Source organism: Melanotaenia boesemani, chromosome 9 (assembly GCF_017639745.1).
Source record: "Melanotaenia boesemani isolate fMelBoe1 chromosome 9, fMelBoe1.pri, whole genome shotgun sequence".
NCBI lineage: Eukaryota > Metazoa > Chordata > Actinopteri > Atheriniformes > Melanotaeniidae > Melanotaenia > Melanotaenia boesemani.
Window position 1 is genome coordinate 6933567 of NC_055690.1, and position 25674 is coordinate 6959240.

At 38.7% G+C, this 25674-nt stretch overlaps 3 protein-coding genes across 3 annotated transcripts; 1 reads left to right on the forward strand and 2 right to left on the reverse strand.

Moving 5' to 3' along the window:
• The first annotated feature begins 2415 nt into the window (after positions 1–2415).
• On the forward strand, positions 2416–7710 carry LOC121645379 (T-cell surface glycoprotein CD3 epsilon chain-like). Its single transcript, XM_041993801.1, has 5 exons — positions 2416–2638; positions 3110–3301; positions 3378–3521; positions 3639–3694; positions 5339–7710. Exons 1-5 carry the CDS (start codon positions 2557–2559, stop codon positions 5399–5401), a joined length of 537 nt encoding a protein of 178 aa, XP_041849735.1. The 5' UTR covers positions 2416–2556; the 3' UTR covers positions 5402–7710.
• A 1335-nt stretch (positions 7711–9045) lies between these two features.
• On the reverse strand, positions 9046–13652 carry LOC121645380 (T-cell surface glycoprotein CD3 gamma chain-like). Its single transcript, XM_041993802.1, has 7 exons — positions 13560–13652; positions 13114–13172; positions 12244–12264; positions 11921–12100; positions 11664–11807; positions 10267–10331; positions 9046–10182 (listed from the first exon to the last, which is right to left on the reverse strand). The coding sequence occupies exons 2-7, from the start codon at positions 13148–13150 to the stop codon at positions 10126–10128; spliced, it is 504 nt and encodes a 167-aa protein (XP_041849736.1). The 5' UTR covers positions 13151–13172; positions 13560–13652; the 3' UTR covers positions 9046–10125.
• Positions 13653–14179: 527 nt separating this feature from the next.
• Positions 14180–25608, reverse strand: LOC121646726 (transmembrane protein 25). The gene is made up of 9 exons (XM_041995894.1): positions 24982–25608; positions 24017–24130; positions 22278–22619; positions 21896–22186; positions 21475–21606; positions 21360–21393; positions 17115–17224; positions 15251–15337; positions 14180–15121 (listed from the first exon to the last, which is right to left on the reverse strand). Exons 2-9 carry the CDS (start codon positions 24120–24122, stop codon positions 15048–15050), a joined length of 1176 nt encoding a protein of 391 aa, XP_041851828.1. The 5' UTR covers positions 24123–24130; positions 24982–25608; the 3' UTR covers positions 14180–15047.
• Between the last annotated feature and the right edge of the window lie 66 nt (positions 25609–25674).

A 25674-nucleotide genomic window follows, 5' to 3' on the forward strand; every position in this document is an offset into this window, starting at 1 on the left:
CAGGACATTTAAACTTCCTGATTCACTTTAAAATATTTAACGTGTCCAATTGTTAAATTATCTTCAATACATAAAGTCAAATTTATTTAATTTAGTTTTTCAGATACATTTGATTGGATGAATAAAAGAGAATACCCTTTATTAACTAAAAAGTAATTACTGTGAATTTATAACATCTTGCTGTCTTAATTAGGCATTTTAAACTAATTGGTTTGTCTTTACAACAGAAAACAGAGATGGTTAACAATATTCTCTATGAATGGTAGTTTTATTTGGTTGAACCACTGGAGGGCAGAGCTGCACTTTGTTGTGCACCATCTCTGATTCCAGTCAGAGCAGTATTAAAACAAACTTTTTTTCCCCCAGTGGCTGACCACAAACATGTTTTATTGAAGATGATTAAATCCAGCCTTTAGTAAAAAACTGTTTAATAACAAACATATTTACAGTCATTGAATTGTGTTGTAAAACCTTCATATTTTGAAATGTTCACGTTTTTACAAGCTACAGATGTTTCATGTGTTCATTTATGAGCTTCTGTGTATCTCAAACTTGTTAGCTTTAATGTAAAATGAACTTGGAACTTAACCAGTAAAACAACCAGCAGCGCTGCCTTTAGTCATCCTCTGATAGTAATCCAAGACTCAGTTTTAAATCAACTTAATTAAGCTTGTTTGAGCAGCTCTGCAGATTGTCATGAAGCATGTGGGATTAGAGCTGTTCTCCTCATATTCTCCTCAATTCACAGTAATATCAAATTATATCTGTCTATAAAAAATCCTGAAATGGACAATTTGGTCCAAACCACATTATTACCACCTGTTACACTTGATCAATTACTGAAAGAGTCTTTTATTAGTATTCATCATAATAATTCAATACATTTTTATCAATCATGATGTCTTTATCTGTGGCCTCCTTATTTGGCAATGGAAACGTGATAAATGTGGTCATGAAGGCAAACTGCAACAATTGATCATTATACAGTGAGAGAGACTATTACAAATGAAAAAAATTCTAGATGGCAGCTAATCATCCTGGGGTTGAATATCCCATCAGGTTCAGCCCAAAGTCAGACTGTGCAAAGCTCGAAGACACTGCACGAAACCCAAGAGCCACATCTTCCCCTACAGGCCTCAGTTAGCATGTTAAATACTGAAGTTCATGTCAGTACTGTTAGAAAATACTGAACAAATGTGAAGCCATTGGTCTGATAGATACAGCTCGTCTTATATTTGAATCGTACAGCAGGACAATGATCCCAAATGCAGCAGCAAATCTACAACAGAACGACTGAAAAAATAAATAACCAAGGTGTTGCAATGATCCAAAGTCCAGATAGCAAACTGGTGAAATGAATGCTGGTAAACCTCAATGAACTGCAGCAAAACAGTAAAGAAGAACCAGACTTCTTCCACATGTCACACAGAAAATAATGACTTCAAATTATTGCTGAATTTAGCTTTAAAGTTGCTGAATGATGCACTTTGCTTTTCGCTCACTGCTTCTGCAGTTTGACTTGATTTTTGTTAAATAAATACTAACATGGTGTAAAAGGCCATGTATTGTTCTTCATCTGAGTTTGTATTTATCTGTTTACAAGTCCTGCAGAAAACCAGATGGTTTCTTTGTTATGTCCTGTTATAAAAACCTCAGAGCTGAATGAGGACAGTTTCTTTTTTGATGACTATAGTTAAACAGACTCCTCATCCAGAGGATTTTTTCACAATCTTACTATCCAATTGTTGCATCAATAGTATTTAAACCATAATGATCACAAATTACTGCTTAATTTATCACATTGATAAATAAAAAGTGCATAAAATGGATTTTAACAGGGTAGTTAGTAACAAACTTTCACAGAAGTTGCATCATGTCAGAACCAATGTGTTTTTCCCACAGTGGTGAGAATCTGTCACATCAGGGTGAGCTGCATGTTGTGTAGTAATTAGTTATCGATTCAGACTGGACTGGACCCTCAAAGTAAATTATTCATATAAAACTACTGAAACCAGTTTTATTGTAACACTGCTACTTTATTATTTCATCAAAATGCAGTCGCTCCTATAATCACGCAACGATAGCATGTTGCACACAAACATTATTGCACAAAAAGTAGATTTATGTGTAGTTTGGTGAGTTTCCGTGCTGAAGTACGGTATGATAAAATATTTGTCTGTGCTGTGGCTGTTTTTGTCAGTCAAGAAGTAAACAGGCATCTTTTACTTACTACACTTTAGTTTGACTTTGCTTGAGGTTCAACTGTGAATTCAGCTTAAAAAAAGAGAGAAAAAAAGCACTTCCTGTGGGGTTCAGTGCATGTGTGTGTGTGTGTGTGTGTGTGTGTGTGTGTGTGTGTGTGTGTGTGTGTGTGTGTGTGTGTGTGTGTGTGTGTGTGTGTGTGTGTGCGTTAGTGAGACAGAGTCAGAAGGAGAAGCACCAGGTCGACTTTCAGTCTTTCTCTCATTAAGCAGCTTGATGAATTAAGATCTTCTAGAAGAAAATTTACAAATTGGATCCAAACTGTAAAAAGAAACAAGAAGTTTGTGTTAAGAAATGGAAGTCCAGGCTGTGCTCGTCGTCCTCTTCATGTTCGCTTCCACCGTGAAAACTGATGAAAATGGTAACAGTGTTGAAGGTAAAGATGAAATAGAGCTGCATTATTTCTGCTTTATGTAGTAAATCTAAAATAAGTTTTACTGCTTTTCTTTTCTCTGTAGAAAATATATATTCTGTTATTCAACATATTTAATGACATTTTTATGGCGTTTTGTCTGTTTCCTGTACGGACGTTTCGTGTCTGCTACTGCTGCTACATTTTATAAACACTTTGTTCTTTGCTGCTGTGTCGCCACATTTTATTAATGTTTATCTTTTTTATAAATTGTTGATGAAAAATGTATTTTTATATAAACAAAAAATGATAGTGATTTAGTTTAAAGTAATACTAAGATAAAACTATGTGAATAAAAAGAGTTAAAGCATACAGGGTTTAACCTCAGCTCAGCTTGTTCCTATTGTCTCTCAGAAGTAATGAAGGAGTCTGTGTGGAGTTATTCATTCAAACAGGCCTAATGAAATAACTTCATATCTGTCTATGTGTTTAAAGGAAAAGTGGAGTTCTGGAGAAAAAACGTCATACTGACCTGTCCAGGCAAAGCGACCTGGAATGACATTGAGAAGATGGAGGTCCAAACTGAGAACACAATTAGAACTGAGTATACACAGCCATTAAAAGGCTACTGTGAATACGATGATAATGCTAAAACTATTAAATATCGTTTCTACGTGAAAGGAAAGGGTAAGTAAAAACATTTTTTTCTTTGTCTCTTGTGTGTTAGTCACTGAGCTCACACTTGTTGAACGTTTCCCTCCAGCATGTGAAAACTGCTTCGAACTGGATGCAACTGTCTTCATGGGGGTCATCATCGTGGATGTGGTCGGGACAGCAGTTGTGATGATGATGATCTACAAGTGCAGCAAGAAGACAAGCTCAGATAAACGCTCTCACTCCCCCAAACGTAAGACCTGCATGTCAGCCTCAGTCTTAATAACTTCTGTCTCTTTGTCTGATGTTCTTACACACCTTTTAGTCTGGATAAATGTTTGATCACGCTCGTTCTGTCCCCATCATGTAGCACCTCTTCCATCAGGACACCGACCTCCACCAACTGTCCCATCTCGTGACTACGAGGTATGTACTGTCAAAGTTGTTTTCAACTTGGATTTAAAATAAGCAGCAGTAACTACAACATCTCCGACTCATTAGCTACTGGCCTGCAGGTTTTAGATGTTTCCTACTACAACACACCTCATTCAAACGAAAGGATCTGTATAAGCTTGACCCAGTGATTTGAGTCAGGTGTGTTGTATCAGGGGAAAATTCAAAACCTGCAGGACAGCTGTTCACAAGGACTGGGGTAGGAGATCCCTGGTCTAGATGGTAAATGAACTGGACACAGATGAACCGAGTTTGAACCAGCGAGGTTTTACCTCAGCTGTCCTAAAAGCTGTTCTATTCCTCTGATTAGAAGCACATGACATTCATGTCTGAGAAAAAAGGAAGAAAAAGATTTCTGACTTCAATATGTTTGCATAGTGTGATGATCCCTTCACGATGGGGTCAATCTCAAAGAAGTTAACAAAACATTTGAACAAAGTTAGAATAAGGTTCCGTGTTTTCTCAGTCAAATCTTTAGAGACATTTGATGATGCAGCTTTATGTACCCCTGTGTTTTTATCGCTTATTGATTAATGACGATGCAGTCTGAGATCACAGGTGTCCAACGTCCAGATGTCCCGCCTCGCACTATTTGGATACTGGAATTCTAAATTATTTGGCTGTGTTTTGCAGTTAATATACAAACTGTTCTTGTCCTTCTTTGAGGAATATTTTTTACAGATTTCAGTTTGGGAGGCACAGACTCAGAAAATCTGATATTAGAAATAATCAGTTAGTCGAAGTTTGATGCACAATGTTTTTAAACTTTTTTTTTTTTTACATATTAACAATAAAATGTTAATATAAAATAGACAAAACAAATTATATATATTGTATTAACATAATAAACTTTTTATATGAAAAAAGACAGTTTTAAAAAGACTTTCAGCCTGTAAGACTATTACAAACTTAATGACTTTTCCCAACTATGTTTTTTATCCCACTGAACAAAATGTGAATAAATATGATCAGCTTTAGGGACACCTGGTCATTATTAGCACCGCCAGCAGTCAACATGCTGAATATTGGCCGATGTTGATGTTACTGACTGACGTATCTATGAATCCGTTGTTTAAAGTTACTTTTACCTTTAAACTGTAGGACTTCGCCCCATCATTGTCTCTAAAAGATTCAGCCTTTTTCACTGGTTTTGTAACAAAGCAGTTATTACACAATTTTTCAACCCTCCCTTTGAAAAATTCTCCCACTAAGGTTTTGTTAATCTGTTGCTTCCTTAAATGCATGAATGGATTTTTACTACAAATTAAACTAAGAAAATGTGTGAAAACATGAATTATTTGGGGTTCATGCTCTCTCTAATTGAATAAAAGTCTAAATAACTAAGAATCAATCCTCTTTTTTAGTCAGTTATTTAGCTAATTGTATGCATTTTTCTTTTTACTCAAACTAGCAACAGGATTTTTTAATTGTATACATTAGTCAGTACTTACCAGGTTCATTGTTACCATTACATTGTGTGTGTAGAAGATAGCTTCATTGTCTGTTGCTTATCATGTTAGCATGAACCACACAAGTTTGATATTAGTGTAATATCCAGTTGTCATACTTAATGAGACCAGGATTTTAACATGGAGTCTTTTGGTTTTGCTTTCTCAGTCTCTGAACCCTCACACTCGAGCAGCTGACACTTACTCCACTGTGGTGAACAGGATGGGATAAAGACGCATCATCTAAAGTCACTGCAAACAGGATTTCATTTGTAATTTTCACTTTATCTCAAAGAAAATACTGCTTGGTCAGGTAAAGCAGAACTTATTGACAACTGGTTCTGAAATTGGTTTAGTCTTCCTGTTGATTGGTCCTAAATCTGTTATTAACCCGAGTTGCTTCTTTACACCCAGAAGTAGCTCATTGTGCATCCACACACTTATATTAATGAAAAAAAATAAACGCACAAATAGAATTAGAATTGTTAAAAAATTTATATGATGCAGATCTTCGTCTGATCTTTGACAGTTTTCCTGTTTTATAACAAATAACTAAAAAAAGCTTGTTTAATTTCAGACGTATAAGCTTACGTATACTGGCAGCCTAACCGCACATGTAATACGTGCATTTCCCAACATACAGTAAAGGATCAGATTTTTCAGTTAGCCACGTTTTACACTCATATTGTGCTGTTAAGTGCGTTAATTAATCTTAATGGTTAACTGCCTGTTCTTCTGACCCAACTGTAACTAACTAGCGACAACTGAATACAAACTATAAAATGTTTAGATGGTATTTGTATGGACGGGTTTCAAACTATCTACTTGTATGTTTTTGAAGTCTTTACATTTGTGCAATATTGTATTTGCAACATCGTGTAATTCAAACTTTAAGAGTCCTTCTGTTTTTAAAGCCAGACGAAGCATCTGGTGGTTTTAGAGCTCAGAAAGGTGCTTTACAGTTTTAGTGAACTATTTTTTGCTGTGGACAAACACAGCCTTTTAACATTCTGGTGACTGCACTGAAACCAGCCTGCAATAAAAGACGAACAAAAAAACTAAAACATGGCATCCATTCCTGTTGAAGGAGAGCGGTAATGTGAGGACAGGACTTAAGTTAATCAAAAACTAAATGTAACCAGGAGGAATTAACAAACTATCTACATAATACTGATCATTAGACATAGAGATGTGTTTTTTTATTATTATTATTGCACTTATAATCCAGTTTAGTGTTTAATGCAATCCACAGCTGTCCGCCATAAAGTTTGCCCTTATAATCCTGGTTTATTTACTTTCTTATAGTTGTGTGATATTTCAGCATCCAATATGACTGGCATGCCACTTCAGGAATATTTTGCATTTTTCTTGTGCACGATTTAAGTAATTCCCATGTCATTTTATGTTAGCCTCATAGCATTGCTGCCTCAGTCAGGGGTCTCCAACCTGCGGCTCTGGAGCTGCAAGAGGCTCTTTGGACCATCCACAGTGGCTCTTAATAACAATGGCTAAACAATCACGAAGAATAAACTGATGTTTTTAAATATAGACTCAAGATGATTTAGCAGTTTTTCAGTTTTTTATGGAAAAATTGCATTGGATTTCCACAACGTAATGACACGAAAATGACCATAGATTTATTTTTCTTGTCATAAGTTTGGAAACTATTTTTTTTACATAGTTTTAAAAATCTACATCTCAAAGAAGAAAATGAAAAGTTTTGTTTTTCTTCATTTTAAAACCTAAAAAATAGAAATAAAATTGTGATTCTTCAGAAATTACCACAAATTTCCTATAGCAGAAACTGCATCCATCAGAAATGATAAGTTGTCTTTTTAAATAGATTATGTAACATTTGCAGCTTTAAACGTGTTTCATTTGAATTGGCTGAGGGCAAAAACGGCTCTTTGGAGCTTAAAGATTGCTTATCCCTGGTCTAAGTCATATTTTAAGGTTTTATGGGCAATGATGCACAATCAATCAGCAATATCAGGAGAGTAAGTTTTGACAAAGATAGCTACAATATGACTGAGGCAACTATGCTATGAAGCTAACGATGCTGCACGCTAAAAGCAGAGCAAGTATTGGATGGTGTTAACTTCTGAGATGATTTTATGTTTTTCTGATAATCAAAGTCTTGTTAATAATTATGTTGTTTTACAAAGCATAAAAGTAAATTGTATTTACATGTGTTGTTTGCTTAAAAAGATCCTTAAACATGTGACAGCATTGGTTAAATGTAGAATTTATGTTAGCAGAACTAAAGATTTTAGGGGATTTATTGTACCTTGTGTATATCTAAAGAGTGTTTAAAGTTTTCTTATCTTTTAATAAAGAGCTATAATGTTTAATTTACAATCAACATCATATAAAACGATTGCTTAAGTACTTTTTAAACCAGATATTTCTCCTGTTTCTGTGCTATTATAATTCTTGCTGATGAAATCAGTTGCTTTTTGTCTATCTGGCTTTCTGCTTTCTCATTTCACGGATTTTTCTTCTTGTAATTGTCATTAATGAAATAAACCACAATCAGCCCTGCTCTCGAGTTTTCTTTGTACATGGTTGGAAACAACACTGAAATGGTTTAGCAGATGTAAACTGTATGTGATACACGAAGAAGCCTCAAACCCACAGGTCGTTTCAGCATCACCAACCCCCCCGGTGCACTCATTTACCACCAGTGTGTCCTCCACATTCGCCATCTTTTTGTGTAAAAGACACTGCTGGAAACAGCTCATAAATTTATAAAGATTTGCATGTGCATCTACGTAATTTTCACACTGTTAGATTTGCAGTGGAAATGTTGTGTCATTTCTTGTTTTTACCATTTTTCCCAGCAGTGACTGAACACAGCTGTGCTGATGGAAATGAAAGCAGCAAAGATGACGTAACTCATCTTCTTCTTGCAGATTATTAATGATTGATTCATTAAATGTGCTTTAAGCACTTCAGAGGTGTAGTATTTTGTGGAAACACCCCCAGATTTGGTACTCAGCTACCTACGTTTGCATCTGCTGTGTGTTTGTTTGTGAGGGAGATGCAGCGAGGTGAAAGGGTTGGGGTGTTGGGGGTTGGTTTTCTGTCTGACTGTGTTAAGTCAAACCGCTCCAACACACAGACCTACATCTGCTCATCTGCCTATGCGAGCGAACATCCGTGTGCAGATGTAGACGTTTGTGTGTGTGTGAGTGTGTGAGAGTGTGTGGGTTGATCAGGGTTGCGTTTCTCAGCTGAGCTGTCTTAAGCTCCCTTGTTTGATCTTTTCTTTTCCCCTGTTTCACAAGAAAACTGCCTCTCGTCTTTGTTACTGTTTTAACGTCTTTTCTCTGCTATTTTTCATAGTTATTGAGTAATTCTCTACATTTACTTACATATTATTTCTTTATTGTTGCATACTTCCATCATACCACTGACAGATTTCCCCTGTAGTAATGACAACAGCAGCCAATGGTGCAGACAATATTAAGATTCTTTATTGAAGCTAAAAGTACAGTAAGTTGTATGAATGCACTCTGTAACACATAAATGATACTTTATTTCTACTTTTGTGCTAATCAAGAGAGAAAAATTCTTACAGAAAAATATACTTCCATTGAAAAATCCCCATCCTTATTTACAGTCGTATGAAAAACAATTCTACCCCCTTTTAAAATATATACTAATCTGGTCCAGCAGGTCTTAAAATTGGGTTTGCACCATCTCAGATAAACACCAACACATATTACGCTAAGTAATTATCTATTGAACCAAACTGAGTCAAAAATCCAGAAACCATGTTTGGAAAAACTAATTAATCTTGCTTTGGTGTCTTTTTTACTATGTTTTCTCTTTCCACCTGTCCACCTTCTTCCTTTTGTTGTTACTATGGTCCAATCCGGCGCTTATCAATAAAAGTGTCAATTTTTTTTTTTTTTTTAAGTCAAAACATCTATAATAAAAAATAACATTTAAGATTTAAGGGGAGCCCCATATTCAAAAGGCCCATCTTGGCAGCCTGACCATCATTATGCTGCCACGACGCAGGAGAGGACAGGTAAAAAAAAAAAGTTAACACGTATTATTTCCAATAAAACTGAAGAAAGTATGAAGAAAGTATAAGCACCAGGTGCCTCTAATCAAATTCACTAAATTAATTGAGCATCAGTAAGTATGATCACCTCTATGCAAGCGGAAACCTGCAGGAGGAAAGACATCAGCAATTATCTTAAAGAAGGTTTTTTTGTTGCTGCCCATCAATCTTAGAAGGTTTATACAGCCATTTCCACATATTCTACATCATTCCCAAATGGAAAACATTCAAAACAGATTTCCTATTATTTGAGGAGTGGACGTCTCAATAAGCTCAGTCCAAAGTCAGACTGTGTGATGTTCGGAGAAACTTAAAAAAGCAGGAGCTACATCTCAGACTCTACATGCCTCAATTAGCACATTAAATGTTAAAGATCATGGCAGTGAAATTAGAAAAAGACTGAACAAGTGTGGATTATTTCAAAGGGTTGCCAGTTGAAAGCTGAGTAGAAAAACTGTCAAGCACGGTGGAGGAGGGGTGCTGACTTCATCTTATTCTGCAAACTAAAGTATCCTGGAGTTAAATGTGAAGCCATCTCCAGCATCCATCTAACTTTAAAGACGAATTACAAAACATTGCAGTTTTCTCATTACCAATCTTTTTCATTTTAAATCATGACTGAGGTTTTAGTTTGTTTAATAAAAAAAAAATCATGATTAAAGCACAACCTAAACTACAAGAGCAGAAACTGAGTTAAAGTTTTCTTGTTTTTCATTCTAATAAATGATAAAAATCTTTCAGTTCAGACAATATTATACAGAGCAAATAACATCAGGAATGAGCTTCACACGATCAGATGTGGACGCAGGTAACAGACGTTTCTTCCAGTCAGATTCCAGTATTTCCAGAGGGGGGGGGGGGGGGGGGGGGGGGGGGGGGCTCCTCTATTTTTTGAGTACATCATATTCATCTCTCCCCAGGCCTTGTCTGGGTCTCAGAGGCTGAAGTGGGAATGGGATGATGAGGAGAACAATGAGACAAGTGATCAGTTCATGTGTAAGCATGATGTTTCTAACTGAGCTTACCTGGTAATGATCGTTGCCGGTTCTGGTAGGCCCTTCATTAGGTACCAGAGGCTGTCGGTCCGACCCTGAGGACAGAAGTTTAGACCATTATAATAATGATTTAAAAGACATCATATAATCTGATCAGGACTATGATCAATGCAATATTATTACAGATTGTACAATTAAAGTTGTCCAACTTTTAAATTACTGAGAGGCACCTAATTCTTTCTTCATGTGGTGAAACAGATGATATTGATGATAGTTGTGACCATCACGCTCAAGTATTCCTGCAAATAATTGATCGTGAGTTGCATCCGTGCAGCTCACATTTAATGATCTAAGAACAAACTCACTTCTCGACCCTAAAATCCGCTGTTGTAAAGCTGAATATGTCTGTTTCAGTTTGCTGAACTTCAAATGATCAAAAGAGAAATAAGAAGGACTTCTTGATTTCTACAAGGCTTTGACATTAACATGATCAAATGAACTGAATTATGAGTATAACTTAATTCAGTCACTTGTGTAAATACTTTTAAACTGATAACTGAAGTCTTGTTAATTACATTTAAATTAGTTCAAATCTTGTTTAAGTTTCAAGTTGTCCAAACAATGAATTGAAATGTAAACAATTCATTTAAAACCGTGATGTACCTGACATTACTCCTGTTAAATCTAGATTATACGTCACATTCTGCCATATAATCCACGCATATATATGTGAAATTCCTTCTCTGTGTGTTTCGATATTGAACAATGCTGACATTTATGACCTGTTAATTGGAAATTTTAATACATACAACAGCGGTCAGCCAGATAAAACTGTAAATGTCTAATCATGTAAAACTGTAATTATTAGTTAATATGATTATTTTAAAAAGTTCATTTTACTGGCATTGGCCAGTTTACTGATACAAAAAACAGACTTTGAAGCAGGAATTGTGTCTTTTTTTTAACAAATGTACATGTTGTGCCAAAATATCACTGTTTTCTGGAGCCGACTGAAGTTATTACAAAATTGTCGGTTAGAATTCTTTACTGATTGATTTCTGTGATTGTTTGACATTAGCTGCATCACAACCTATAGTTGCACAATATATAGTAGTAGTTTTATATTAATGTATGTATATATATATTATAGCTATACATTGTTTTTTTGTTTTTTTTTTTAATCTGTTGCTCACTGACTAAATACACATAAGGACAAACCACAACTAAAGGAGGAAGGGGGTTCTAACTTGAGATGGACATCATCACACATCATCGTTTGAGGGGAGAAACACTGACGTGAGGTCATGGATAGATGGATGGAAGGATGGATGGATGGATCGGCGGATGGACAGATGGCTGGATAGATGGATGGAAGGATGGATGGACAGACAAATGGATGGATGGAAAGTTATAAAAGTGGTGTTTACTTTTCTTGGCGGTGTTGTCCGTGCTGGGTTGGCCTTTAGAAGCGATGAGATAGACAGCCACTCCAACGGCCACAGTAGCCACCACGTCTCCTACAACAATACCAGCTATCGAAGCCGTGTCCAACTCTATGCAGTTGTCGCATGCTGGAAATAAACACAAAGATAAATTTGGTTGTCTTCAGCTGAAACTTTGTCATCCAAGAGAAAAATGAAATAAAACGTAGCCAATAAGTCAAGAATTTTTCTGAGGAACTTACTTCGAAATTTCACGAAGATTTTTGAGTCAGTGCCTTCACATTTATATTCTCCTGTGTTCTCATCTTTGTATTGTAATTCAACATATTTTAAGCCTGTACCATTTTTAGAAATAACATTGTCAGACCCACAAGACAGTTTAATTCCATCTGGCATATCAACTGGTGTTATTTCATTGACACCTGTGAAAGAAAAAGAAACATTTGGCTGAAAATGTTAAATCTGTGCCACATATAAATAATAGGCGTGCTTCTCATAAAGTGCAATGCATAATATGATATGAAGTATTTACTGCTACATTTCAGAGTTAGGACGGTGTTCTTACCAGGGTCACAGCTGACAAATGCTGCAGGAGAAATGAAAACACGACAAAATTTAATAACATAAATGATAAGAACAATAATGATAATGACAATGATAATGATAATGTATTGCATCAAGTGTATAAAAACCTTACAAAAAGATGGTCAAAGCATAAAACAATGTCTAGAAATAAATAGAAGTAAAAATAAACCTAAAGACAAAAGCATAAACATATTGATTAATATTGGATATAGTCTTTTAAATAAATCAAACAGATTTTTTGTTTTTAGAAAATATTTGGAGGAAGGGAGGAAGTCAGCCGTGTGGTTGTTTGGAAAAGGTGAGTGGGTGAGAGGCTCAAGACCCCCTGAGGGTCAAACATGCAGAGGTGGAGGTAAAAAGAAAGAGGAGGATTTGGCGACGAGCACAGGTGGATGTTTAGATATGAAGGTGTCTGAAGGATCTTTTAGGGAGGGAAGCAAAGAGTTTTAATATTTAAAGTAATTTACAGGTGACGTTCCTGGACTACGGGGGTGGTCTGCTGTGTGAAGGGGGCTCAGGATGAAGACAAGCCAGAGAGGACGATGTAGCATATACACATTATTGATGCTCAATAGTTGACAGTATGCAGACCAGATATTGTTTATATCATTCTAAAATTACTCATAATTTTAAGCAGAGATGTGGAGAGAACTTGAAGTGTTTTACAGAAAATTTGTAAATCTGTAATCCATGAAAAAACATGTAAGTAAGGGAGAAGATGAACTAACTTTACAGAATGAGTACCAGTATTAAAATACTTGATTATAAATAAGGACGTGACAACCAGGCCCACAACTGCTATAAAGCCATTTTATACTTTAAACATCATTACTTAATGAGAGTGTCCTACCTGCAAGAGTCCAAAGCAGCAGGAGCTGATATTTCATTGTGAATGAAGTCTTCTCTGGTCTGTGATAACAGAAGGACACACTTCAGTTCACTGGAAGCAACTGTGAGCAAACAACAGCAAACCGGAAGGATGCCATTTTCTGCTTCACGTCAACCATTTTATTCTGCTTTTCTCTGCAGATCCACGACGTTCCTGACAGCACAACATTTCCACGGTTCCCAGAGAACACTGGTACAGCAAGATCATTGTTTTTTCTATTGAATATTAGAGTCTGACAGGAGGTTTAGCTGATTTTAGAAACAAAAAAGAAAAAATCAAGAAAGAATAAAATAATATATTTCTGGGTTTTGACAAAAACACACACACACACACACACACACACACAAAGTGTGGGCTGAATAAGAAAAGATATATTTTCTCTGTCAATTCTCAATAAAAGTACAGACCTTGAACTGAAGCGCTGCTGCGTGCCGGCTGTGAACGCATATAGTCTCCGCCTGCAGTCAAAGTGTTTCACATTGTGTGTTTGTGCGAGTGTGTGTTCATGTTTGAGAAAGACAAGGAAGTTAGTGTGATTGGTTTGTTTTCTATCTCACCAGTATTTGTTGATTTCATTTGATTTTATCTTTAATTTTAACATATTTAAATGCATTTTTGCCAATATTTCCACACTGTGCCATCAATACCTTTAGTCCTTTATCGAAACTTTATTGAAAAGAACCATTTTTTGGCAAAATTGTCAAGGAATTCTCTGTTTCCACACTTGCTGACTCAAAGTTGAAGGTGACTGGAACCCTTTTTTCAATCCCATGTTTTTGTAATTTCCCATAAAGATCTGAGCATCAGTCCCTGAGAAAAAATCATGCCTGAGTAGAGAAAGAAAGTTTCAGCTTAAGCTGAAATGATTGATTAGTCTGTTAAAACCAGCTGCTGTTTGCTGTACAGTTGTTCTGGGAAACACACGCTAATAATGAGCAGTTCCATCTGCTAAAACAAAAGAAGGATCGCAACCATATGTGTGTTTGGATGAATATTTTAATTTCCCCTTATGGTGTAAACATTTCCCCCCCTACAACAGACTCCCATTCCCTGTTCAACCCAGAAGCAGTAGCTGAGAGAAACACAGAGAGCAAAGAGATGCTCCCACACCACAATTCTGCTTCCTGTTAGAAGAAAAGCCACAACAACCTGTGACCCAGAGCCAGCACCTGTCACAAACACACACCAGAAGCCAAATACACACTGCTTCTCTCCTGCACCTGCTTCTGGAAAAGAAAAATAAACAATTCCTCTTCCTCAGCAGCACCACACAACATTCACTCTTTCTCAGCATGACGTTAAAAACCAGATTTCTTGCCTCACATGAGAGCGATGCGCCCCCTGGTGAGTGTTGATAAAAGCACAGCATCCTCAATATTTTCTTTATTACACGCCTCTTTTATACACATATACATATGCATACAAATATACAGTACATGACATGTTACATGTCCATAAACAATTATATATCCTATAATTATGCACCATCTTATGCAGATATTACTGGTCAAAATGTAACATTCTGGTGTTAGCATAGAACAATAAATGCATTCTGTTAATGCAACAAGGGGGACATCATTTAAAGCATGTGGTTACAGGAAATAACATGTTATACTTTGCATTGTTGAGAGAACAAGTCAGCAGTGCAAACACCTGAGCACTTAATTCACTTCATGACATTAACATCGACTGTTTTGTTTCATGTGTCCAGAAACAGGATAAGATCTCCAAAATAAAGGTGGGTTTGTGGACCCTGGTTCCAGCTGGAAGGTGACTGATGGTTGGCTGAATGGATGAGTGGCAGTTGTTCTGGGTTTCCTCTTAGACAGCTGCATTGTTAGACGTAGTTACGCATGCACGTTCAGTATTGTGTGTGTGTGTTATTCTGAGGTCAGTCAGAGCCAGATCTCCTCGCTGCTTGTGCTGTTCACCTTGTAGATGTAGCCCACCATCGGATATCTGGCAAAACCTGCAAACCATCAGGGGAAAGAGGGAAAAGAAATACAAAAAACATTAATAATCACTGCTGTTCCTCTGCCCTGAAACTTAAACATAAAGCATGAAAAAATATAAAAGGATCAGCATGTGTATCCCTGACCTCTTGCTGCGTAGGCTAAAGACAGATCTTCCTCCTCTTCTTCTTTGTTTTCTTTTCCCACGCTGTTTTGCTGGGCAGCCTCTCGGGCTACCAGAAGGGATAAAGGAAAGATGGAGGACAGAAACAAAAGCAAAGAGACGTAAAGATTTATCTCCTGGGGAATAGTTTTGGGGAAATATGATTTGTGTGTTAAAGCTAAGTGGTCACCAGCGGTGGAAATGGAAACTGTTTAACAGTGAAAATTGTTGTAGACTTGAAAGTCAATGGATCCTTTCTCAATTACATCTACAACCTATGTCACTGCATTGTGTTTGCTTCATTAGGATTACCTTTGTAATTTAGTAGTAATTACAGGCACAATGAAATTCAGACAGCTGATTTTCCTGATTTCTAATTTTTACATTACTGAAGATCCTAGAAACACTCACTGTACACATTATTAGGTCCACCTGTTCAGTTACTTAACACAAATAGCTCATCAGCCAATCACACAGCAGCAACGTAATGCATTCAGTCATGTAGACATGGTCACGACTTACTGAAGCTTAAAACTGAGCATCAGAATCAGGAGGAAAGAGATTTAAGTGATTTTGAACATAACATGGTGGTTGGTCTGAATATTTCAGAAACTGCTGCTCTACTGGGATTTTCTCACACAACCATCTCCAGGGTTTACAGAGAATGGTCTGAAGAAGAGAAAATATCCAGTGAGCAGCAGTTTTCTGGACCAAAATCTCTTGTTGATGTCACAGGTCATGGGACACTGGGCAGACTGGTTGGAGATGATGGAAAGGCAACAGGAAGTTAAATAAGCATGGGTCCCCACCAAGATATGCAGAATAGTACACAACACATCCAACCTTGAAGCAGATGGGCTACAGCAGCAGAAGACCACACCAGGTGCCTCTTGTCAGCTAACAACTGGAAACTGAGGCTACAATTCACACACACTCACCAACACTGGACAATAGAAGACAGAAAAACCTAATCTGATGAGTCACTATTTCAGCTCCGCCTCTGATGGCAGGCTCAGAATTTGGTGGAAACATCATAAAAACATGTTTCAATCCTACTTCATCTCCAACTGGTTTCTTGAACATGGCAGTGAGTTCACTGGACTCCAACGGCCTCCACAGTCACCAGATCTCAATCCACCAGAGCAGCTTTGGGATGTGCAGCCGACAAATCTGCAGCAACCGATGCCATCATGTCAATATGGAGCAAAACACCTTGTTGGATCGATGTCACTGAGAATTAAGAAGGTTCTGAATGCAAAACGGGGTCCAACCCGGTGCTGGAAATGTGGACCTGATAAAGTGGCTGGTGAGTGTAAAAATACAATGGAGCCTCTCAGTTTGGATGTCACTGTGCTCCAATTACCACTGCACCACTCCTGCCTTCACACCCCACACCTTTTCAATTTCCTCCTTCAGCCCTTGGTACTTTTCCAGCTTCTCACATTACTCCTCCTTGATGTTGCTGTAATTATGATCACGACATCCATCAATGCGGCCTTCCTCCGTAGCTTCCACCAGAATATCTGGCTGGTGAGGATTCACCAGTTTATCAGTCTGGATCTGGAAGGTCACAGTCTTAATCTGTCATTTCAACCACCTTTAGTGGAATCTTCCATCTTCACGTTGGCACTTCCAACCCAAACGTGGTACAGATGCTTCTGTATTTATTTTCTAAATCTGGGATTTTAAGCCTGTTATTTATTTTTTAAAAAAACTATGTCTGCTAGACTGTTTTTTTTTTTGTATCTCAGTCAACCCACGGTGTGTTCATGAGTTCATGTCTTTCAATGTTTTATTTGTGCACACACACATGATTGTTTGCCTTTGTAAACTTGGGGAACTCTTACCTTTTCTCAAAGTGCTGAGGTCGTTGAGCTGCATGTTGGAAGGCAGAGACATATTTTCTCTGGGGATGTGGGACTTGTCTGCTTTCTCTGGCTTCAGATTTGCTGACTCACTGTATGAGTAATATGGAGAGAATCAAACTTAGACCAGAGATGCTATTGATCTTTAAGATGGACATAAAGTTTTCATAAGAGCAGAAAAATGCTTCCATCATTGTTTTCTTCCAGTCTGCTAATGGTGAGAATTATGAGATGAGACGCAACAATAAGGGTGTGCCCAAATGCAGAAACATTGTCAGCAGGATGGAAATGTAATAATACAAAGAGACACAAACCAAAATCTGCTGTGCAGTGAATTATTTTCAACTATTGAAGCAGCTGCTGTTCTCCACAATTTAGAGGATTTGGTTGTGCATAATGTAACATTTGGATGCTTATTAGCATATTACAGAACAGCTGAGTGTTCACAGAGTGTGTGATGTGCTAATGTTCACAATGCTGCATAGGTTAAAGAACGTGTTTCTAGACTGATCTATAGCAAAGAAAAATACCTCTGAGAATCTCTCCAGGATTCCTGGAAGCTGAGGTGATGTTTTCCAGAGTAACAACATGATTAAATTGAGTATAACTTAAGAGTTTAGGGCCAAATCCAATAACATTTCTATTGTCTCAGTACAGCATGACCTAAAATAAGGTTTGTTTAGTTCCTCATATCTTAGAGGCATGCTTGTTATATAGCTGGGTATCATCTGAAAAACAATGGAAATTCATGTTGTGTTTTCCAACAACTTTGCCAAGGGGGAGCATACATTAAGAGAAAATTATTGATCCGAGCATTGACCTCTGTGGAATTTCAAAATCACAACCTTAGTATAAAAAAACCTGGAATCTAGATGAAAAATGAGACTTTACCAGTCAAGAATTATCTATTTAATTGTGATTACATGTGAAGTGTGAATTATAAAATGCATCTAAACTTAGCACAAAAAGTAAGTAAATTTGTGTTTGGTTAATTATTTCTCCCCTTTAATTAAACTAGTTGGAGTTGTATTATACATTGTTGAAAAGCTTGACTATACCCCTTTAAAATGAGGTATAAATTGAAAGGATCATGCTTCTGTAGGATGAGCAACATAGCTAAGTGTGAAGGCAGTGCCCACAAATAATGTGCCTGCAATATTCTCCTGTTGATGTTCCCTTTTGTTTTGAGTGGCGGGTTGGATGATTACTCTCTTCCAGAGTTACCAGAAAGAAAAAAAAGACAAATAATATATCTTTTTTACACTTTATTCATTTGACATTATCAGGAACCTCGCTACCGATCCATGCAGCCACAACAGCTTGCTACCTCTTTCTCATACTGGTCACCAGACCGGTCCATTTAGCTGGGGGATGGTATCCTATTCCTCAACCTAATGTTGAAGGTCAAAGCATGGTTGTGATAATCATGTACAGCATAACAAAGCTATCCCACAAGTGTGTAACTGGGTTGAGATCTGTATATGAACACACTGTAATGGTCAGTGATGATCCTGGCTCTATGGGGAAGTCTTGTCCCCTATTGGACGGAGTTATGTCCCAGATTCTGGCGATATGAGATCACAACTGGCTACAGAATCTCATTCCTGTATATCTGTCTATCTTTTTTTTTTTTTTAAACCTGTCCTGTCCAGCATCATAGCAAGCAAAATGATAATCTGGCTGCAATATCGTGCTGAACAAATTTGCTCTGCCAAGGGGAGGCCTATGGGTAAGGCTCCTCTTGATAATCTGATTCATTTATTTATTTATTTACTTTGAATCAAGGAATCTATGTAATCTTGCTGGACCTGACAGGAGGGGACAGAAAAAGATGGAAAATTTAAAAAGAAGCAAAAGGGAAAGAAGAAAGGACACAAAAACATCACAGACAGAAGGCAACGACCCTTCAATCCACACCATCACCAGACAACAAACACCTGTACATAAACACACCAGAAAGTTTCCTACAACTTTTACAGAAAAAAACAGAGCTGCTAGTCATTAAGAGTTCTTAAATAATAACCACATCAAAAAGACATATCATGAAAGTAGCACAACAGCGACCAGATACTAACTCACAGGGGGAAAAAAAGAGAAATTATCTCTTAGTATATAAACCCACTGGACAACTCAGTGACTGTGTCAGCATGCAGAGCTTGAGGAATAAGGAGTGATCAGTGCAAATGCAACCACGCCCCCACGGAGGCCAGAGGCAGACCAGGGCAGCCCAGAGACCTGGGCCCCCAGCAGCAGCCCCAGAGCACCAATCCAAGCTACCCCACCCCGAAAACGACTCCAGCCCCACCTGAAGGGCGGCAGAGGAGGGCCACAGCAAGAGCCCCCTGCAGTCTTGGGGTACAGGTCCCAGTGGGCCAAGATTGGCAGCCCCCGGCCCCGCCTGGGACCGGCCATCCAGGGCGGCCCAAGCGAAGAGCGCAGTGCCCCAGGAGACCAGAGGCTGCCCCCCCACCCCCCAAAGGCAGAGGGCCTGCGCCATGCCCAGGAGGTCTGTATATGAACACACTGTAATGGTCAGTAAGGAGGACCAGGCCCCCCCAGACAACCACCCAGCATAGGCCAGCACACACCCTAATGTTCCAGCCACACACCCCGGGAACCAGGGCACCGTCGGCCCCCCTCCCCCACCCCGCTCTCCACCTATATGAACACACTGTAATGGTCAGTGATGATCCTGGCTCTGTGGGGAAGTCTTGTACCCTATAGCACGGGTGTCCAGCTCTGGTCCTCGGGGGCCACAATCCTGCAGGTTTTCAATGTCGCCCTGCTCCAAAACCACCTGACTCAAATTAATAAGTCATCGTGCAAAACTTAACAGGCTGTAGGTTCTATTTAATTTGAGTCAAGTGTGTTGAAGCAGGAAACATTGAAAACCTGCAGGACAGCGGCCCTCAAGGACCAACTTTGGTCACCCTGCCCTATAGGATGGAGTTATGTCCCAGATTCTGGAGATATGAGATCACAACTGGCTACAGAATCTCATTCCGGTATATCTGTCTATCAATTATGTGCCAATTAGATGTCAGTCAAACATCTGTGACTGACACACATCTGACAACTCTTGAATCTCAAAACAAGAGTGAAAACAAACCGTAAATATGGCAGGAGATTCTGGCACATTTTTTAGAAGTACTACCCACATGTTTAGCTGTGTTGCTAATTCCATAAATGCATGATCCTTACAAGTTACACTTTGTTGTAAAGGTGACTCATCAGGCTTTCCAATAATGTATTATACAATGCCAATTATTATTAAAGAATAATCAACCAAACACAAATTTGCTTACTTTTTGGTGCTAAGTTTAATATAACATGAGTCTATTGTTTGATAACTCCTCACAGAGCTGTCTCTGTGCTATAATTTACTCTTAATGTGGACTGAAACTCCTGAAACAAACCATTTCAGAGTAAAAGAATTGCAACTATTCTTTTAAGGATTTTATGAAAAAGAAAAAATGCTGAGTTGAATTTAACTGGCCAGAAAACAAGAATCAAGAGTAACGTTTTTAACTCAAGGTTTGGTTGCAGCAGTATTAAATGTTCATAGCTTACCCGCAAAGATAGAATGATCAGATCTAATATGCGGTCATTTGACAGCTTCATTGAGATAAGGTGCAAAAATTACATTGAAAGTTTAGATAAATCCAAATTAGTTCAAAGAGATCTATGTATGGGGCAGAGGAAGTCCAAATATAAATCAGATCCTACAGTTGTTTCATGAGCTAAACCAAATGATACAGCTTTGAGAAAGATGGAAAATTATTATCTTTTCTCTCTAAGTGATACAAAGTCATGGCTATTGAGACGCAAAAGACTGTAATGAATAAGTAATGAAGGGTTCTAGCCTGACTGGTGGGTGGGGTACACACTATCAAGTATCTAACCTTTCCACTTGTCAGTTGTGAGTTATACCAGGACTTATACTCATCTGATTGACATATGCTCTCAGTAAAACAAAATACGGATGCATTTTATCAAATTGTCAATTTCTTCCTTTTAAAGTTGAAAACAAGAAACATTTGTTTGAAGTTGCTCTAAAACATGTATTTTATGTCTTGATCACTCTGCAACTAAAAGAAAAATGATTATCTTATAGCTAAATCAATGCGTTTATTATTGTAAACAGTTTTGTAAGTTCAAAAGTTGCTGGATTTCTATTCATCTTCTTGGTCTCTATTATAAAAAGATGCAAGTGGGTTGTTTTTTTACCTTTTCTTAGTCATCAGAATCTCCACCGGCTCGTCTGCAACATAATACAACAGAGTGTATAAGTCTGCTGAAATATAATCTACGATTCTGTCATAGTTGCACACACTGGTCTCACCGATGGACTTGCCCTTGTTTTTTTGCATGAGGCAAAGAACTATCAGACTGAGGATGAGGAGGGCCATGAAGGCCATGGATCCCCCAGTCACTATTCCCAGCATGGGCACCTCCACACGAGACTGCAGGAACTCTGAAGAGAATAAGACAAATAATCGTTCCTTTGTGGTTCAAAACCTAATTTTAGTCTTGGCAAATGTCTAAAATTAGCTTTTGACTGGTTTGTTTGTGACAACAAACTAAAAACACTAATTTATTAAGAGTTTGAGATGGACTTTAAAAGGTGCAGAATCTTTCTGTTGCTTTCACTGAATAATTTTTTTAAATTTTAAACTAATTTTACACTAAATCTCTTGTTCTTTGCTTTTTATTTAAATTTTTATGCCAAATTTAGCTTGAATATTGTGGTTTTGATCACTAACCTGCCAGTGTGAGGTTGTTTTGCACCGTTCCCACACTGTTACTGGCATTTAGTGAGATGTTCCCTGATAGGCTACTCAGTGTGACCCTCAGCGTGTGATTGGTCAGCCAGGGGTAGCTGCGTGAATCCAGGATGAGGAAATCAGTAGTGTTGGCCACAAGCTGGCCTGACTGGTCGACAAAGGTGATGGTAGCAGGCGGGTTGGACCGTACCAAGGCGAAGAGGACCAGTGAAAGACCTGGGTCTGAGGTTTCACTGTAGTAGGCTTTTACCCTGAGGATCTCTGGCTGGACTGGGACACAGAGGAGAGGAGCAGTTTCATTCACCCTATTAACCTTAAAAGAGGTGGTTTACAATCCCTGGCATATTTCACAAAGACTCACACTGGACATTGAGTGTAACCGTGGCGTTGTAGCTCTCTCCTGTCCTGGGGTTTGATGCGACACACACCAGCTCCCTGTCCCACTTTCTAGCCCGCAGAGAGAAGGTGCTATTGTGATTGGTCCCTGGTCTCATGATGTCATCTTTTTGTGATGTCATCACCAGACGGCCACGATTTGGTGACGGCTCTCTCTGCTGCTCCCCGTTCAGGTACCAGGTCAGTAAAGGAGGGGTGTGAGGATCCCAGCCATCTGCCTGGCAGTTGAACCTGTGTGTCATGTTCTCCTGCAGGGTCACAGCCGCCTGGTGCCATCCATCAATTTTAAGGGCGGGCTCGATTGCACCTGTAGAGACAAGAACAGCACTGATCTGATGCGGCAAATCAGATGAAGGTATATCTGAAACTTCATCTAACCCATGTTTCCTGTATTTAAAGGGGCTTTTTTTAGGGTCATAATGTTAACTGGGTAATCCACTCAGAGAAGTAAATATAATTTATTTATTTATTAATTCCAGTTGGGAAATTATTTCTCTGTATTTAACCCATCCTTGTTGCTAGGAGTAATGGGCTGTCTGGGGGACCAGCTGGGGGACCAGAGCCTTGTTCAGGGACCCACAGTGATTTTACCTTAGTTGCCAGACCAGGGACTTGAACCGAGGTTCTCCAAACCCAAGCCCATCTCTGTAACCACAAGGCTACCACTGCCAGAACGCTTCACCCGTGTGGGATTCGAACTACCGATTGAGATATCCAGATATACATTAATGTTTGAAAAAGAAATAGGTTTACTTGTACTTTAAGTTTCTGCAGCACCACTTGATACTGTCTGTATAAAAACTCTGTTTTATCTCCTATTTCTTAGAGTTACCTCATAAAGCCTCGTCTCCTGTGATTGGTTATTAAACCCACTTAGTTTAAGAAGTATTAGGCGCTCAGCAAGCATAAACTTTTTGATGGTATACTAAGTACTACATGCGGCAGCAAACTGAGTGCTCCTTAGTTTTAACTTAGAAGTTAGCTGAGGCATATAATGGGTTTTAGCCATATCATTATACAGTATGTTGAAATAAATTTAACTTCATACTTAAACTTAACACTTCTCAAGAGCATTTGAAACCAAAAACAATATTTCTTTAAATTTTAGTGGGAAAAGGGTGATTTGAAAAACCTTTTAAAGCCACGCTTGTAAACTTTACCAGATTTAATTACTGATGTGCCCCCTTACAACAGGTATCTTGCATCCTGTCTCTTCTCTGAGCTCTCTCCTCATCCTATTGCTTGCTCTGCCCCTTTCTCTCTCTGTTTTCATTGCTTCCTCCAATAATGTCCTCTTAAGTTTCTTTGCTAAATCAACCAGGATCAAAGTTCAAAATGACCAGTTGGTTGACATCCAGTAGCCAGAGTGTGATGAGGTGCTGTAAAGAAATACTGCTGTAAAATGATATTTCGGAACGGAGGAAAAGGTTTTGAAGTTTGGTTTCTCAGCTCCAGGACATCACTCAATAACAGAGGCTCCAGGAATGTACGTAAAAGATGTCATTGTGCTATCAAAACAAGTCAGAGGCATAGTTACTGTATGTTATCACCTGCTGTCTATGTCTACTGTGATGGCGTTGTAGAGCTGTAGGGTCTTTACCATCTTTGGTAAAGTAGAAAACGACCAATAACACAATAAGATCATTAAGCAAACAAATCATGTATCACATACGTGTATCTGGCTAGCGTTAGCATGTGTTTTACCTGTCCAGGACAACGCCAACGTGTTAAAGAACACGACAGCAGAGCCCGATGTCCACGTCCTTAGCCACACACTCTCCATACTGGCCCAAGCACGACAGACACACATGGATCTATCTGCTTAGACAAGAAAAGGTTTGACAATTTACAGTATAGGAAAGTTTAAATGTGCACTCTACCTGAATCACAAAATATACCCGTGGAGATAAATTTGAGTTAGATCAGGGGTGCCCAAGTTCAGTCCTCTAGATCTAAATAAGTAAAAGTTACAAATTCACTTGTTCATCTAACTGATCGTAGTAGGGTTGCATTGTGAAATAAAAAAAGGAGGAATGTGCTGAACAACAAGGTATTTCTAATGAGTGTCCAATTCTACAATATCAGTTTTGATGGTTTTGTATCAAATGGCTGAAGTCTACTGGAGCTATGTAAGGTGACAGGTTTTGATTGATGGTTACTGCAGACATACAAGGCCTGAAGAAATAGAGGATAACGTCTTTAAAAAGAGAAGACCAAATCAAAGCCCTTCACACTGACATGGCTCTCATTCTTCAATAATTCACTGTCTGTCTAGTTTTGATCTGCAAGCTCACTGTCAACACTACAAAACACTCACAGTCCTGCTTGGATGATGTGCACAGTAATACAGTAAGGGTGGGGGGGCTGTTGCTTGCTGTGTAGGTCATGTGATCTGTGTGAGTACCTTGGAAGGAAGCAGGAACTAAGCCATCAATGAAGCACATACATTCCTACATACTAAATCTGAGTATAATCTATTCACACATGCATATGATATGTGCTGAAAGCTCCTTAGATTCAGGTTAAATGCTTTGATAGGCAGTGGAGCCCTATGCATGTCAGTGTATCTTTCCACACGCACACACACATATGTGCTTTGTCAGGCTCGCATGCGGACGGGTGCACAGAAATACAGAAATATGTCTTGTATAGCAAACACACAGGATTACCTCAGCCCTTTTTGCAGATGCCGTTGTGATTCAGCCTGCTGGAGCTCCATGGCAGCAGAGACGGAGAGGAGAGGAGGGAGAGCGAAGGAGGGTGATGACAGCGGCGAGATGAGAGGCAGCCTTCCCTGACTCACTTGCTCGCCCATCTGCGTACACTCACAGGCTTACACACAAACATTTGGCTCTCTGCAGGATACGGAAACCTCCAGTAGCAGCCTTCACTGGCTGGCAACGGCCGGCTGACGCAGGCAGTCGCCGTGTCGCCACTCTTAGGAGTAGAGAGTGGGAGGGGAGGTGGGAGGAAGAAAGGAAAGGAGAAGGAAGACAGGAGGGTGAAAGCTAGGAAAGAAGCTGAGGTTTTACAGAGAGAGGGATGGGAAGGAAGGGGAGGGTGGACAGAGTCGTGAGGAAAGAAAAACAGCTGATGTGGGAGATGAGAAAGAAAGGAGCTCCATGCAAAGCAAAACATCAGTCTGGCATTTGATATGGAAAAGCAATCCATATCTACTTCAGCAGGAAAACTACTAACTTTACCACCATCCATCATTCCTATACACAAAGGGCTCATGTCATAGTAACCTTATGATCTGCACAGATGGAACAAGATGCATTCTGTCTGAGCTCTGCTTCTTCAGACTAGAAAGCCTCTGCAGTGCAGCTGTACAGACTAAAGCAGCAGCATGCAGAGAAAGG